Source organism: Lissotriton helveticus, chromosome 12 (assembly GCF_964261635.1).
Source record: "Lissotriton helveticus chromosome 12, aLisHel1.1, whole genome shotgun sequence".
Lineage (NCBI taxonomy): Eukaryota > Metazoa > Chordata > Amphibia > Caudata > Salamandridae > Lissotriton > Lissotriton helveticus.
The window spans coordinates 249,437,381-249,454,635 of record NC_136073.1 but is presented as its reverse complement, the minus strand read 5'-3'; the positions used below and the strand labels follow the sequence as shown (position 1 = coordinate 249,454,635).

The 17,255-nt window shown below is 46.0% G+C and overlaps 1 protein-coding gene across 1 annotated transcript in view; it reads right to left on the bottom strand.

The window, feature by feature from the left end:
- The window catches only part of LOC144799051 (mitochondrial inner membrane m-AAA protease component AFG3L1-like), a 275,930-nt gene that overhangs the window by 212,333 nt on the left and 46,342 nt on the right, over window positions 1-17,255 (bottom strand). The window contains exons 4-5 of the mRNA XM_078670217.1: window positions 13,118-13,245; window positions 9,262-9,411 (exon numbers count right to left, since the gene is read on the bottom strand). Coding sequence (XP_078526343.1) covers window positions 9,262-9,411; window positions 13,118-13,245 — 278 coding nt within the window. The remainder of the gene's footprint in view (window positions 1-9,261; window positions 9,412-13,117; window positions 13,246-17,255) is intronic.

The window sequence follows — 17,255 nt, the reverse complement described above, 5'->3', positions numbered from 1 at the left end:
CTAACTAGTTCTATACAGACACTTCGTCTTGAACGGACATGGCCAGAAAAGATAGTTCTAATTGGCTAAACTGTTATATGATACATCCAGCAGTCATAAAGCAGGACAATGCTCCTCACCAATATTTAAATATTTAAACTAGGTCAACCCGCAGATGCTGTTAAGTACTAGTGATGGTAGATCCTTTTTCTTCTGCTGCTTTACTTCAGATTTTAAATGCCAGAAGCTTTCCGCATGTAGAACAACATTGTAAAAGGATGAGATTGATGAAAAACTTCTATTCCTCTTTCCCCCAACTCAGAATGGCTGTCCTTTCCAAAGCAGTATCTATGACTCGGCTACTAATGGATACTGATAAAAGGTAGAATAGGACCTTGAGTTAGACCAGGTTTTTATTGTGGCGCTAAGGAGACTGCTAGTAAATGGGTCCCCAAGCTTTATTGACCGAGTTGTAGTGGTAACAAGCCTGAATAATCCTTTTGCAGGGTCTTCGGGCTTCATTAGTCTGACCTGAACTCTTTAACAAACATGCTTGCTTTAGAAATGGGTACTTGGGATACAGATTTTAAGTTACATGTATACATTCATTCCATTTGGTCTTTTATATCAATTTAATTTAGCTGGAAATGGGGTGAGAACAAAAGGGAAGTCCAAAAGACTAAGTGGTCTTGTTAAGTCATTAAGGTTATATATGCACATTACACCGGCAAGCATGGCGCTAAAAGTTAAAGAACTAGATCAACCGAATATCCAGCTAGCAGGATTCAAGAGCTGCTCCCGTCATATTGCAAGAAACATTTATTTTGCTAAATAGTGAGGAATACATGTTGAAGTTACGGCTGAAAGTAAATCTCAGGTTTTAGTATATATGAAACAACATTGTCACATCTGTTTAATCTGATATTTTAGTAACTTTAACAAAATAGTGACTGGATCCCAATATTGTACTAATACAGAAAAAACCAGGTATTGTGTATAAAGGAAGAGGTCTTTTACTTGAGTTTGTGGGGGGAAAAAAAACCTCAAGCAGCAGAAGGGTCAGACTGAATGTACTTTTCCATATTTTACAGGACACCTAAAGGGAGCAATTCAAATTATTCCACTTCCTTTGGGTTGCGCATGGAGTCTATGAGATTTGTAGTCCAAAGTCTCCAATATTTGTGACAGGTACAGTAATAAATTATGCCAATCAGTGTCATACCCAATTTAAACTGGCAATATAGAGGTTTGGTGAAAACTAATGGCCCGATTACGCCGCCAGACCAGAGGTGGAGGTGCAGTGGCGGTCAGGGGCTGCCGCACTAGTGGTCCGACCGCCATATTACAAATGTGACGGTCAGACCTCCATGGCACTGCCGCAACCACCAGGAATCCGTAATCCCGGATGGTGACGCAGCAGTGTGAGGTCGCAATATGTTTGGCAGGCCTGATGCGCATTCAGAAGATGACCTCTGTCTGAATACAGCCACAGTCTACCACTGCCTCCAGAACTCAGATGTACGGCCCATGTCTGCCCGTAAGGAACAGAGTAATTGCCTGACCCAACGAGAGCCAGCACACCTTCTCCATCATTAAGGAACGAAATTTGGACTGAAGAGCAGGACTTCAACACAAGTCCTACTGTGGAACAAAACCAAGAGTGAGAGACTATTTCAAGTGTTACCTATTACTTCTTAAATTGAACAACCCAAAGGAGGAAGTCCTGCACCTGCAATGACATCCACACCTGACCAACCTTACAGTAAGGGGGGCAGAAGGGGACAGAAAGGGGGGGACACACCGTCTGAAAGAAATACCCTGTCAACCGTACATCGGGTATCTGACACGTTCCGTGTGTCAAGGAGTCTTAATGCACCTTTTCTTCACTATACGGAGGAAAAGATAACCCTCCCTCCATAACTGTCCTGCTGTGGCCTACACCCTCCCCACCTAAAATATTCCCTGTGTCATATTCTACTCTGTCTAATAAAGAGAATGAGAAGAGGAAAAGGGCAGGAGGTTCCAGGCCAGTATATTACTCCCCACTCTGGATAGATTACCTTGTGGTACCCATTATTTAGTGTGGGAATGCCAGCCAGATTGGAGATTCTGTGTCGGGACCAGAGGTGAGGAGTATGCTATTCTTTCTCCACTTTATTGAATAGCAGCCATTCAAAGAACTGGTAAAAACTACTATTCCCATGAAACATAGGGAATAAGAAAGTTTTAACAATTCAGAGTTCAAGTACAGAGTGTCCATGTAGATCCACCATTCACAGAGTTCCCTGGGTGTCATAGTCCTCTGTCAACCTCTATTCCCCCTCTTTCTCCGCTGCTGTAGCCAGATAAGTGACTGTTTTTGCCTCTCTCACAGTGGATTGCTGTTTGTATAATAATTGGTGCTTTTGTTTGTTACTTTGCAGCCTTCTGGCCACTACTCACACCGATAAGGCATTTTTCATTGCCTGTTTGCATTTGCTGATGTGTTTTTCTGTAAGTAGATTGTGCCTCACAAACGTTCGGGATTGGGCGCGTGCGCCGCGTCTCTTTGCCGGCGCGCGCCCTTCCCCGTTTTCACTTGTAGTCATTCTGTGCCGACTTTGCTGTGCGCTGTGTTTTTCCCTTTTAGGTTCCTCCCGCGGCTCGTGCTCGACCGTGGGAGCCTTTGTGCTCCCTAGCGGTTGTGTTGTGGTTCGGGCTCGCGGTGCTCACCTCCCACCGCTAAAGACCACCCGTGTGTGTTCCCTACGGCGACATGCTTCCTGACATTCCGCACATACTGTGCCTTTTCGTTTTTCAGTCAAGAAGCATCGCCGCAAGAGCCCTGTCTGCCAGTGACACCCTCTGGGTCCGTTTCGCTGCCGTTAGGCAATCTTTCCTGGCGTACGTCCACTCTTGAACGCCCACGCTGCAGTGGGTCAGTACCTGCCATTAGGCTGTGATTTGAGCTGTTATAACTGCCTGGGCGTCTGTATAGGCATTTGTTTACGCTCTGGACCAGAGTCTTGCACTGCAGGTGTCCTCCCTGCTGGGACCTTCTTCCGGCAGGCTGGCCTTTCTTAATACTCTGCACCAGGGCTGTTGGTCCCAGGGTTTCTGCCCAAACTAACGCAAGCTCTGCCCGCATAAAGCAGAGGCTGACACCCAGCCCCCAATATCCTGAGGTACACCCTCCCTATACTTACCCACTTACCTGTGTGGCACTATCTTTCGTGCCCTAATGGAGTCCTTCCACGATGATGCCTACCAGGATGACCAGTGGGAGGAGGATCCCCTTACGGCTCTCCAATGGGACGAGGACTTCTATGACGCGGTAGACGCGTCCATTCATAAGGCAGTGGAACAGGCTATGGTGCCCCTAGAAGACCAACTTTCCCGCCGGATTGAGCAGGCATGCGATAAGTTCTCTAAGGCCTCTCAGGCCTTCCAAACCAACTAACCACCAACCAGCGGATCCCTCGCTGACCCCAGCCACCGCCTCCTAAACATCCTAGGGACACTGGGGTGGACATAAATGCAGGCTTTCCTGGTGAGTAATCCCCCACCAGCGACACCCACTGCTCCAGGGGGACGACAGTACAGGAGATCAGGACGAAGACGATGGCCTTTCCCGTCCCTGGCACCCCTCCCGCCCGGCACCTAGTTCTGACACCCAAAGCATCTGTGCCGACATGTTGGATCTGGATGACATTCTTCATCATAGATCCTCAGATTCAGCCCCTTCAGATAAGGTCGCCCAATACGTCACAAGCAGAATCCGCCGGCTGTAAGAGGCTACAGCCCTCAACTGTCTTAGGGTGGAATGCCGCCGGCCCTCCTTGGAGGGGAAGTAGCTGCCACCCCCGAGATTGACCCCTGGATGGCGACGTTTCTTCAGAAATTCATCAAGGACCCGAAGAAGGGTATTGACAGGTCTTGGCGTGCTTGCCAAGACAAGCTCCTTTACATCCTAGGACCAATAACCAAAATCCTAGACATGGCATAAGAAGCCAAGCTGTCAGGGTCCCTGATCTCCCCCGAACACCTCTCCTCCTGGGCCCAGCGTGTGGTGGTGTTTTTAGGTAATGCCAATTGCGTTCTTTCCACCGAGCGGCGCAGGTCTTTGCTGATTAAGATGGACCCTAAACTTGGCGATCTATCAGATTCTGAAGCGGGTGCCGTGGTGCAAGGTGGCCTTTTTGCCGAGCCATTTATTAAAGAACTAGCTTACCCGTCGCGCATAGCTGCGATCTCAGAAGAAAGGTAATTCAAGGAAACTCGTTATGATAACATTCAATTAACATTGTGTCATGTTTATTGAAACGTATTCATTTTAATATGGAAAACATTTCAAAGTGTCGTTTTAATTCTACTTATGTATCCGAGTGCTTGTGGATATACGATATTTTCTGTTTTTCCGTCTAGTGCGTACATGAATAAATCGGAAGGTTTTCCGATACGTGAGCTGGCCACATACAGTTGTCCATGTGAGAAGCACGGATTCTCCAAATCTAGTCCACACACTTGCAGTGATTGTCCTTGTGCTTGTGCTTTGTTGATGGTCATTGCAAAAGCGAGTCGCACCGGAAACTGTAAACGTTTGAATTCAAAAGGCATATTTGTTGGTTTCATTGGAATACGTGGCAACAGTACATCTTCCCCCTTGAAATTCCCATTCAAAATTGTAGCTTAGATGACATTGATCATCATCTTTTTCACCGAAAGTCTTGTACCGTTACAAAGTCGTGGTGGATTGATGTTTCGGAGAAGAATGATCGGCACGCCAATTTTCAATGTCAAAATGTGCGGTGGCATACCTGGCAAATCCAGTGAATTCAAGAATTCCGTTGGGTAATTGACAACTTCGTCTTGATTCATCACAGTATCGATGGACTTATACGTTGTCCCTTCGCCTGGTATTCCGTAAATGGAAAAATTCAGTATTCAAAAGCCTGGGGGGCCGATTTTCGAAAGATTATGAGGGCCCTGGGGGGGGGGGGGTGACGATATTTAAAAAAATGTTATGCCAGAAACCTTCGCGGGAGTGTACTGTACTCAACAACTTCCCAAAGTTTTGTGGCGATCGGATGAATGGTGTAGTAATGCATAAAGGACAAACAGACAGACATAACACCTTCATGTCTTTAGACAAGGCGCAAGCTTCCATCAGAAAGGAGTTTCACACTCAGGTATTCCGAGGGGCCGGACGAGGCAGGGGCTGCTTATCCGGCTGTCCTAATCAGCACAGAAGGCAAGGCTCCAACCATGGACAATATCAAGATCAGGCCAGATTCGGAAATTTCTATCCAACAAGAGGACGCCGGCGCAAGAACAGAGGCGGCGACGCCTCCAACTCTTCCGTTGAGTGTTTCCTCTTCTTCCCTTCTAAAGGAGGGGGGCCGTCTGGCGCATTTTTTCCAGGCCTGGACTTCTGTCACACGGGACACCTGGGTCCTACAGACCGTCCAAGGGTTCCACATAGAGTTTCACGGGGAACCTTTGCAACCAGTCCCTCCGCACCCACTCACATTTTCATCCGCAGACGCCACGCTGGTCGACCAGAAGGTCCATTCTCTGTTGTACAAAGGTACGATTGTGGAGTCACTCCTCCACCCCAGAGGCTTCCTCAGCAACCTCTTTGTGGTGAGCAAGATGGACGGGGGCCAACAGCCAGTCATCAACTTGCGCAAATTCGACAAGTGGTTGGTTTACCGCCATTTCAAGATAGAAGGGATTCATCTCCTTCCCGATCTTCTCAGACCTAACGACTGGATGGCGCGCCTCGACCTCAAGGAGGCCTATCTGACGATACCCATTTACCCTCCTCACAGGAGATTCCTGCAATTTCTCTGGCAAGGTAAAGTGTTCGAGTTCACCACTCTACCATTTGGCCTTTCCTCTGCCCCTTGGTGTTTTACCAAGGTTCTGAAGCCAGTCATAGAGCGACTGAGGAGGTCTAGTATGAGACTTATTGTTTAACTGGACAACATCCTTCTGATGGCCCAGTGCCACAATTCCTTAGCACATCAGCTCCAGACGACGGTCAACCTTTTTCAGAGCCTGGGCTTTGTGATCAACGAGGCGAAATCCACTCTCGTGCCATCCCAGGTCGTTTTTCTCGGTTTCTCAATAGACTCCGTAAGCGCTACTCTCCGTCTCCCAGGGTGCAAATTGGCGAAAATTCGTCACGAGATCAGGAGAGCTCTCACACAGTTCCAACTCTCTCTCAGACAGCTAGCCAGTATAGTTTGCCTCATCTCAGCCTCAATCCAGGCTGTCTTCCCGGGGCCGCTCCATTACAGAGCCCTACAGCTCCTCAAGGCTCACAGTTTACACAGAGGCCTCTCGTACTCACAGAAAGTGAGCCTCTCTGCGGATGCCAGGGAGGAACTTCACTGGTGGCTCACCAACATGGAAGCCTGGAATGGACGTGCAATCTTTGGTTCCGTGCCAGATATGTTTATTGAATCTGACGCCAGCAGGTCCGGCTGGGGCGCTAGGTGTGGCGACTACACTACAGGAGGTGTGTGGTCACCTCAGGAACAACAGTTGCACATCAACTGTCTAGAGTTCTTAGCGGGATCATTTGCGATCCAGTGTTGGACCAAGGACTCGATCCGGTCCTGCGTCCTCCTCAAGATGGACAACGTATCGGCAGTCCGAAGCATCAACCATCTAGGGGCACGCGATCAAGAGTACTCTCGGACTTGGCGGCGAATTTCTGGCAGTACTGCCTAGTTCACTACGTTTACGTTACGGTGGAGTACCTTTCGGGTAAGGACAACCAGGTAGCGGACTTCCACTCTCGTCATTTCCACGACACGAGTCTCTGGAAGCTTCATCCGGGCATCTTTGCAAACCAGCAGAGTGTCTGGGGCCAGTTTTCGGTGGAGCTCTTTGCCTCTCGTCTAGACTAGCAGCTTCCCCGGTTCTTCAGCTGGAGACCGGATCCCTTGGCAGCACGGACGGATGCGTTCCTTCAGGATTGGCTGGGAAAAATAGGGTATGCCGTTCCCCCGTTCGCCAGGGTCTCGGCCCAAGTGCGTCGCCAGAGAGCGGTTGTGGTTCTAATCTTGCTGATTTGGAGATCTCAAGTTTGGTTTCCAGTTCTTTTGGAACTTTCTTGGGATTCTCCAATCCCACTGCCCCGGTTTCCAACCCTCCTCCTCTGTCCGGACAAGGTTCCTCACCCGTTGATCGCCAAAGGCTCCTTAACCTTGATGGCGTGTAGCATTAAAGGGAACGATGGGCAGTCCCAGGCCTTTCGGGAGCGACTGAGAAATTCATGTCCAAGGCTTGGGCAGAAAGTGACCTCTTTGGCGGAGGGCGGTTTGGCTTATAGAACCATCAATACCTTCCCTTCTGCCATTGCAGCGGGTCATAACATTGTGGATGGTTCTCTCGTGGGTGAGCATCCTTTGGATTGCCGTCTTCTTCGGGGCATCCGCCTCTCCTTACCTTCCGAGCCTCTTTATTCTCAGCTCTGGGATGTCAATCAGGTCTTGAATTTGTTCCTGTCGTGTCAGATCCCTGGATATTACCAGCAGGATATTCTCCCCCTCCGGGGTTACTTTCGATATTCGCCGTCGGACGAAATTTGGAACGGCGTCTATTTCTTACCCGGCTTTTCTGGATTCTCCAAAGCTTTGTGTGGTCTCGTGCCTCAAAGCTTACGAGGAAATGTCGGAGGAGTTCCGCCTGCCAGGGGAACAAAATATTGCGCTCAAGAAAACCCATGAGGCAGTCTCCTCCGCCACCATTGCCCGTTGGGTAAGGTGGATGATGCAAGAGGCTGGAATTGACCTTAGAGCCTTCGGCGCTCACTCTACTAGGGGTGCTATGGCCTCTAAAGCTTTTACCCTGGGAGCTCGTCTTGAAGACATTCTGAATGCAGCAGATTGGTCTTCAGACTCTACCTTCAAACGGTTTTATTTCAAATCGGTGATTGATATGTCTCACTTGGTGGCGAGTAAGTTTTAAACAAGCATAATCCTCGCCTCCGGTCCGAACATAGAATGAAAAATTTCCTAGCCATCATAACGGAAAGTTTCAAATCTATTAAGGACTCGGACGCGATGATTATCCCACCCAGAGTACAACTTCTAGTCTCAGGTTTGACTTGATTTCACATTCTGTCAAATGCAGTTTCGTGTTTTTCCCCCTACTGAGCTAATCTTTAGCCAATGCTGTCGCCTAATGATGTTGTTTGCTTCCAGCAGGAGACTCCAACAAACAGGATTCCTGAAGCATTCGACCTGGCTGTCCAAGAGCGACGAAAGAGGGAGAATAGAGGTTGACAGAGGACTAGGACACCCAGGAAACTCTGTGATTAGTGGATCTACATGGACACTCTGTAATTGAACTCTCTATTGTTAAAACGTTATTCCCTATGTCTCATGGGAATAGTAACTTCCCAATACGATAGCTAGAATTTTTTTCATTCTGCCCCATGATATCACTGCACCAAATAACAGGCAACTCGTAAAGCAGTCTTAGTTTTGATCTCATATCTGGGTAAACTATGGAGATCCTTCAACAAACCAGTAGTGCACTATTTTCCCATGTGTTGCTGATATTAAATTTTGTTAGAAGTCTTGCTAGCACTACTGACCGTCAACATGTGTGCACCTCAAGTCCGTTGGAGTCTTAGTGCCTGCTGAGCTTTTTACATGGTGCCCGACTCAAAAAATAGTGCATGTTGTGCAACATGGCTTGCTTCAAATCTCTCAGAAGAAGGTCTGTGCATGTGCTAACAGATCTCCTACTGCTCTTATTGCCAAGGACGTTCTGATAAGCTAGACTCTTTCAAGAGCTGTGGGTGTGGTTTGGAGAGTCTTCTTTCATACAGAATATATATGTATGTGGGATCTCTTTGTCTAAAGGAAATGTTGGAATTTCATAAAGGTGTATTAATCTTGAGCCACATGCCGAGACAATTCAAGGATATAGAGGCGAGTCTTCCCTTAATGAACAAAAGAGAGGATCATAGTGCAGATACCACATCACATGTACATGGGATCCCAAGTCTAGGGTGCATAATCCAAGCTTAGTAACTGGAGATATTCCAAACAGCAGCACAAACCACCTAAATGAAAAGCTAAATTTTTAGGTCACAGGTTTTCACCCTAAGCTAGAATAATCATAGTAGGTCCTTGTCAGCACAAAAGAATGTAGCATACAGTGCTTCCCTAAATCATTTACAGAAGGATATTTTAATAAAAACAGAAACCCACAATTTTTGTACATTATGCACCACCTCAACCATTCTCTTACACTCCAAAACATAATAAATGGCTCTCTCACCAGTCCTTGGGCAAGGTAGTAATGTACAAAATCCTTCCAAGTGATCTCTTTGCCATTGTCTCGGAAGTACAAATAGAGAAATCCTGAAGCAAACCCTGCAACCAAGATAGCCAAGTACCGGAAATCTTTGTCATCCCACGGGAAATCTCCCTGAAAGAGAAACAGCGAAGGGGGTTCAATACCAGTCGAAATGAATAAAAACTGATTTATCATTCATATGTTTCAGAGAAATCATACATTACATTTCAAACTTAGGAACTGCTTGGTCATATGATATGCAAACAGACCTGTAGAAACAGCCACTACTCCTTCACAACAATGGTTGCACACCATTACAGTGACTTTTTCAAAGTAAATGTAGAACTAGTACCAAGGTGCTAGACAGGGGCTACCTAGCCAGGGCTCGATGGGCAACTTTGCCTCTCTGGCACTTTTCTGGGTATGCTGCAGGCTAGTGGACTGGTTTCAGAGCGCGATGGGCTACCATGGCCCAGGATACCAATCCCCCGTCCCAGCCCAATCTAGTTACACTTTCTTCTGTTTGAGGGACTGGTTTAAACATTTTGGCAAGGGTCAATTTTGGATTCCAATTCAGACCTGTGCATAAGGAAATACCAATCTGTGCTGCTTTTTGGTTCATGCACCAATGCACTAGTGCAATGCAAATGACACTGAATTCTGGGTTTGCTTAATTCAACACGTTAGATCTTCCTGTGGAGATCTTCCAAAAGAGGGGTCAGTCATTTTACTCTATATCTGCAAATTACTGCATGCAAATCGTTGGAACTTGTAAAGAGAACAAAATAGCCATGACCTATGAAGGAAAGCCTTCTGTATATAGTGCCTATGATTAACTGGACAGAATAAGAAGCAGGTCACTCTGCCAATGCATTCCTACAAAAGGGGATATGCACTCTATCTTTGCCCATAAAGGAAGATTGTCTATGTATTGAACCTAAGTGTAGTCTGCACTGGTGCAGACAATATACAATGAAATGGTACTTATCCTGCAAGCACGTAGTGCTGTAGATCCACAAGACGTGCACACTCCTGCCATCTAGTGTTGGGCCTGGATGTGTGCAAGGTGTTTTTCTTTGAAGGAGTCCTCTCAAGTCACGAGGTAGTGTGACTCCACCTCTTGCTGGTAGTGTGCATGGGTATCAGCTCCATTGTTAGATTGCTTTCCTGTACAGCATTTGAGGAAGGAGGAGGAGCGAAGTGATACAGGAGAGAGAGAGAGGACTATGTGAGAGTGAGACTAAGGATTGAACATTACTGCCATGGCCAAAAGCTTCCAAGGAAGAGGGCTGGCGAATGCGATCCTACAGCACTTTAAGTCACTAACAGCTCCTTACAGGGTAAGTAACATTTTCTGTTCGAGGTATGTGCAGCTGTAGATGCACATGCTGTACACAGACTGTAAAGCAGTCCTTCCCTAAGCAGTGGCTATCCTGTGGATGTTGCAGTATATTGGAATAGTGTATGGAATACACCCTTGCCAATGTTGGCAAGCTGGCGGGCTAGTACGTCCACACAGTAATATCTTGTGAAAGTGTGAGGTGTTGACCAGGTTGCTGCTTTGCAGATATCAGCTATGGGAATGTTTACAAGGAAGGCCACAGAGGCCTCCTTCTTCCGTGTAGAGTGGGCTCTAGGAGTAAGCAAAGCTCTCTTGGAATTCGTGTAGCACATTTGGGTACATGTGATAATCATCGAGCTATGCCCGATTTAGACAGAGCCCTTCTTTTAGGTTTGGAAAAGTCAACAAAGAGTGGTTGTGTCTTTCGAAAGGGCTTATTCCGGTCTATATAGTACAACTGAGGTCCTTTTACATCTAGGGTACGGAAAGCCTGTTCTGCAATATGTTTACATTTGCTTATGGTGAACAAAGCTTTATATTGTATTAACCTGTAGTTATCTCTTACAACACAGAGGAGCATAAATAAATTCCACACAGATGGATTCACATACGAAACAGCCTCTGTAAATGGGACCTTCACGTATTCAGTTCCTAGTAAGAAAATGATATCCTTTGCCTATATCTTCTGACTTACAAGTGTACACTTCACTTTACATGGGCCTACTATGAAGGTTGGCTTCTATAGAAAAGTAACTCTTATACGCTATGCGACTGGATAATGAGAACCCCATATAGATAGCAGGTTACTTATCTGTTTAAATTTACAACTGAATTCTGGAAATACCTTTGCACATTGTTTGTAAATAGAGATATAGGACAAACTATAAGTTTGCAAAACAAATATGGCAGTCATCTCTTTTGTAAATATAAAAAATGTAACTGCTTTGGCTTAAGTGTTAAGAATAACGTTGATTTTAGGATAAGACAAAAAAGGGCCACGCACAGATATCACACCAAGGAAATAAACAAGACACCAGCTTTCTCTTCTGTGGAAAAACATTAAACTCCTGACAGAACATGGACCATGGTCCAAATTGGCTTTGTTCAACAGACAAAAACTATCTCAACAGAGGACATCACCTGCCAAGTGTTATACCACAGACATAAAAGCCTACAACCTCTTGGGGTCACATCTTCAAATGCAGAACCATAGACAATTATGTATCCACAGAGTCTCAGATTCTTTCCCTCAGACTAGAGCCTATAGGATCATCTACCTCTGCACACAGCCACACCATAAGCAAATAAGCACTTCCTGATCTTAAATCAAAGCTGTTCAACTACCAGCACAAGTAACTATACCCTATACCGTAAGCCTTTACATCACATGTCAAGCCTGTGGTGGTTAGAAATTGAAGCACAGGTTTATACCACTTCTTTACAGAACACAAACCAGGATGGATTATTAATTTATACACATAGATGTAGAACTGGTCACAGTGTTTTACATAAGATCCAGAATCTGTGTAGGGTACCTACTAATACACAAACATAGAACCTGTTTCTGCTGTTTCCTTTAGACCTGGAATCTACGGAGAACTATTTCTATAATTACAGATTTGGAGCAGCCCCCATTACATCTTACCCATTAACCACACAGAAACAGTATTCCATCATGCAGTAGGTAAAGGCTCCGGAACCTACCATCCTCACATTCTCTGAAGAGAGTAAGTACTTTGAACCTTCAATAGCATCATCTTCGGATTCTCTCATGCCGAGATCTGAAACCGGATCAGAAAATACTTCAAACCACCCACAGCATGCTCCTCTTCCTCAAATGCTCAACATCTAGAACATGTTCTAATTATTTACAAGTAGGCTAAAATCTGAAACCTACAGCTGCCAGATCTCTTTGGAGCCTGTTCTCCCTTGCTGCCAGAGGCTTGATGCTCTAGATTGTGTAACCCTTATCCTGCACCAGACCACCATATTATGTGTTCCTCAGCCACAGACATTAAATGGCACTGGAATATACTTTACATGTAGGTTATCTAAAACTGTTTATCCTTATAAGAACAAGCATCACCCCACTCAGTTTCAATGTCTGGGATACAATTACTGGTTGATTTTGATAGAGATTTCAATGGTTAAACTAAATTAATTTTTAAATTTTATAAATTCTTTTCTTGTTTAAATCATGTTTAGCTTAAGGTTTTGATGTCCATCACACACAGAAGCTGTACACAAAGGTGTGTAGTGAATGTTTCCAAAATCCACCAATAGTACGGTCTTGGAAAAATATAAATGAATCAAGCAGCATCATTTGATTTAATAAAAAGGGATCAAAAGCTTTGCTTCATGATCTATTTGTATGTGGGTACATTCCGAACTCAAAAACCTGAGCAGGTATCTTCGTCAAGCAGATCAAAAGCTCAGCAAGGCTGTGCAAGTGGTGCTCAATGACTAAATATCTTAAAGAGGCTTATTCAAACAAACCTTCTGCATGCGCTTCCACCAAAGAGAATCCACTCTCCTCCCTCCTCTTTTGTTGTTGTTGCTGCCGCCTCCTCCTCCTGTACCTCCTCCTGTTCCATCGGACTGTGAATCTTTGGTTTCTTGAGCATCTGCAGGAATAACAAAGTTTCACTTAAAGTAATGAAATCAGCATATTCAAAAAACTGAAACAAGCCCTTTGCACTGAATAGCGAAAATTAAAATAGACACAACCAAAGGCAAACCCTAGTGTGATACATAACATTTTTCAAACACCCAAACTAGCAGATGGCCTTTGCTTCTTTAAAAGCAGAAAGAACCGTTTGCACAACTACCAGAAATGCAGATTCTATCCGCATCACGTTTGGACTAAGAAGACAAAGCGAGGAAAGTTCAACTAACTGGACCCCAATGGGAAGTACAGATCCAGGATATCCCACATCATTTAACAGCGGAGATGAAAGGACAGAGCTAGCATGTAAATGTCTTGAAGTTTTGCAAATCAGCACAAAGGTATGCAGATGAGGCACCCCAGGAATAAGAGGGGCAACTAAACATTCGTGTATTCAGTTTCCATACAGCATAAGGAGACGCTACTGCCTTTGATTAATTTTACAATCAAATGATTCCAAAAGTGCAGTACATTTCATTGATGAGACAAACATCTAAGCTCATTTTTTAGGACTGCAGTTGACACAGGTTCTGCTAAAGTTGCCAACATATGGAAGTACTCGGAATGGCACATAAACAACGTGCCTAACATGGACCAATCACTGTAATATCATTGCATTTCAGAATTGACGCACCATATTCGGAGCCATGATGCCCTCAAGCCACCCTACACCAGAATACTGGAATAGGGCTGTATGTATTGGATTAGACTTGAAGAGCAAAGGCAATAGTAGGAATAGTTCCCATAATGGACAGCTTGGCAGATTTACTATCAGGCCTGATGGATGAGTTAGGCAAAGAGTCAGCCTAAAAGTGTGAGAAAACCGCACATAATTAAGGTGCAAGAGCAGAGATTTAACAGCCCAACACTGGGCTGCGTATATCTCATACAGCGAATGAGAGGGGAAAAGAAATCATCGCATATTCCCTTATGAAGACACTATTTCACAAAAAGGAGCAATGACTCAATGGTAGTACCCACACTAACCATGGTATCTGACGAAATACCCGTTTACTGGATAACAAAAACACCCACATTTGTGAGCCATGTGTGAGACGTTGGCCTGGTATACCCTGTCCACTAATTAAAGTGGGCACCTTGCACCACTCCAAACGACCCTTATTGATGATTAGGTCAAAGACAACCTTTAAAGAAAGCTATCCTAGTGGTAGCTGTGGAGAGCAGCCTTCAGGCTAAGTCTCGAAACAATGTAAAGCAGCTTGTTTTACCAGTCTATAACCTCCTGAATGACCAAATGAAAGGAGAACCACACAAGGAATATATAAAATATATGTATTTGTTACTAAACACTCTCTACAAACCTCTTTATGAGATTAGAGAACAAAGCACACAATATTAATTCACTAGAACGACAGTAAAGAGCACAATAGACTGTGGGCTCCAGGGGGAGACCAAACCATATACTAAGAAAGTGGTATAATACCTATGACTTGACTAGACACAGTGCCTGGAGCACGTAGAATCGATGGGACCCCAAGGAACCACCCAAGGTAGTGACACCGGGGACCCACGGGGACGCATGCAGTGTGAGTACAGAGCCACGAGCTCCGTACAACTCTATGGGAAAGTCGCGGTTGGAATTTTAAAGTTTAAGGACACTTAGGAGAGGACTTTGAGCAAACCCTTTTAAACATGGAAGGCTCTAAGGCCAGCACCCATGTGAGCACCGGAGCACTCGTGTTACCCAACTCAGGGAAGCCGGGTGCATATGTGTCAAATGGTATCGGGAATCTTCGCCGTTTTCAATGGCGTGATGCTGAAAAGTGCTGCTGCCGTGAAGAGGAAAAGTGTCCGGTGTGATCCAAGCCTGGATCAAAGCTGAGAAGAACCTGAAAGCAGAAGGGACAGAGTCTGGGTCAGTTGCCAGTGACTGGGTAGACAAATGCCCACCGATGTCAGGTGCTTCAGGTGAGAAGAGGTGAAGCTTGACTCTGCAGCCACAGGGACCAGGAGACGTCGAGGTTGACCAAAGTCCACAGGCGAGCTGTCTCATGAAGGATGTCGAGTGTAGTGGGGTCACTGTTCGGATTAAACACCAACAAGCCTTGGCAACTGCAACCCACGCGGTCAGAGAGAAAAAATGCTTTGGTGAGGACCAGCAAGGTCCTGGCGACTTCCCATGTGATGGAGAGTCAGGGAATGTCTGGAGCAACCAGGAAAGCCCACTGAAAGTAAAAGTTGCCTTCACAGGGATCCACAGGCCAACGGACCAGGGATCGCGAAGGGACCTCGAGAGGAATCACAAAATACTAGCCCGCGGAACACTCGTAGAGTTTAGGCGGGTAATCTTGAGTGGAATCACTGCTCGGGGTCTGGACTACAAGTAACCCAAAGCAAAGCTTCAGGGGTCGCCGGAAAGCACATGCTTCTGCAAATGTACACGGTACCCAGGGGTTCGGGTTGCATGGTCCCCAAGAGAGACACGGATCTCAGGTTTGCTGAGCACACTAGTCGACCTTGGGGACACTTGGAAACCCACCTCCTGTGTTGCAAAATTCTTCGGAGTCCTCAGGAGCTTCGGAGATGCAAACGGGTCAGATGCATCTTTCGTGCATGCTTAGCAGGGGAGTAACTCCTTTACTCTAAGGGAGATTCCTCAGTCATCTAGCGCAGTGTAGATCGTCTAAGTACTTGGTTTCTGTAGCAAAGTTTCGTCCAGGTAAATCTAAAGTCCTGTAGCCAGGGGTTCCTACTTTATATCCAAGAAAGGGTTGGGACAAACTCTGGGGACCCACCTTTGGGAGGGTCAGGACAGAGGGGTGGCTGCACCCATGTCCTTAGTCCAGTTTCGCACCAGAGCAGGAGCAAATGGTTCCTGCAACCGGTTTGAGCTGGACTATGCACAGGGACACCAAATGTGCCCCCAGTGCAGACATCAAAGCACTCTCAGAGAGCACCCACCCAGCCCCAAAACACCAAAGCCTGTCTAGGAGGTGGTTACACCTCCCTGTGACAGGAAACCTATTGTCCAGCCTCCCCTGCCGGAGTTTCGACCAGCAGCAGGAGGGCAGACTCGTGTCTGTGGCTGGCAGCATCCATCTTGTGATGCCAGGGTTCTGTAGAGTTGGTACTGGGTGTACCGGTGTAGTCCTATTTCTCCCTTTAGGAGGGTGGAATCATACCTCCCACGCCAGTTATGGTGTGGAGGTATGATTCCAAGGTGTTTGACACCAAACACGACAGGTTTCTGTGCTGCCGTTTTAAAGTTAGCATTTACCACGAGGTTCTAATGCACTTAAGAGTATATGGTTGGCTGCATCACAGAACAACCCTGGAGAATAGATTCCGAAGGCTGCAGAGGGGCTCTGCTCTTGCATGGGAACCCTCTCACATAAAACCCAGCACCCTGCCTTCCGGATTCATAAGGCCTGCCATAGGGGTGACTGATAGGTTTATATGTGCAGTGATAAGGTAGATATAGTGAACCTATATCCAAGTAAGGGGTGCATATACCACCTTACACAGGTTGCGGTAGCAGACCTGTGGTGTCAATTTAAGTGGCCTTCAGGGGTGGCACAATACACGCTGCAGCCCCTGGGAGGCCTCTGGGGTACCTATGTCCTAGGTACATAGTATACCATATACTAGGGACTTATAAGGGTACTCCAGAATCCAATCTGGAGTGTACCTAAAGTACATGAAATCAATTTAGAAGAGAAAACAGATAGACTGGGGTCCTGATTAGCAGGATCCCAGTCAAACGAAGTCAAAAACCAGCAAAACACCAGGAAAAATGTGGGGGCAACCATGCAGTCAGATTCCACCTTCCTACACCATGCTTTATCATAGGCAGCTTTATCCCACCCTGAAAAGATAATACTATCATGGTAGACTCAACCTCCACTTGAGGGACTACCTTATATGTAATTACTGGATAGACAAAGAGATTCAGATTCCTAAAATTACCTCTGGCTAAACCCAAGAATACTTCTATTTATTGCAGGTACC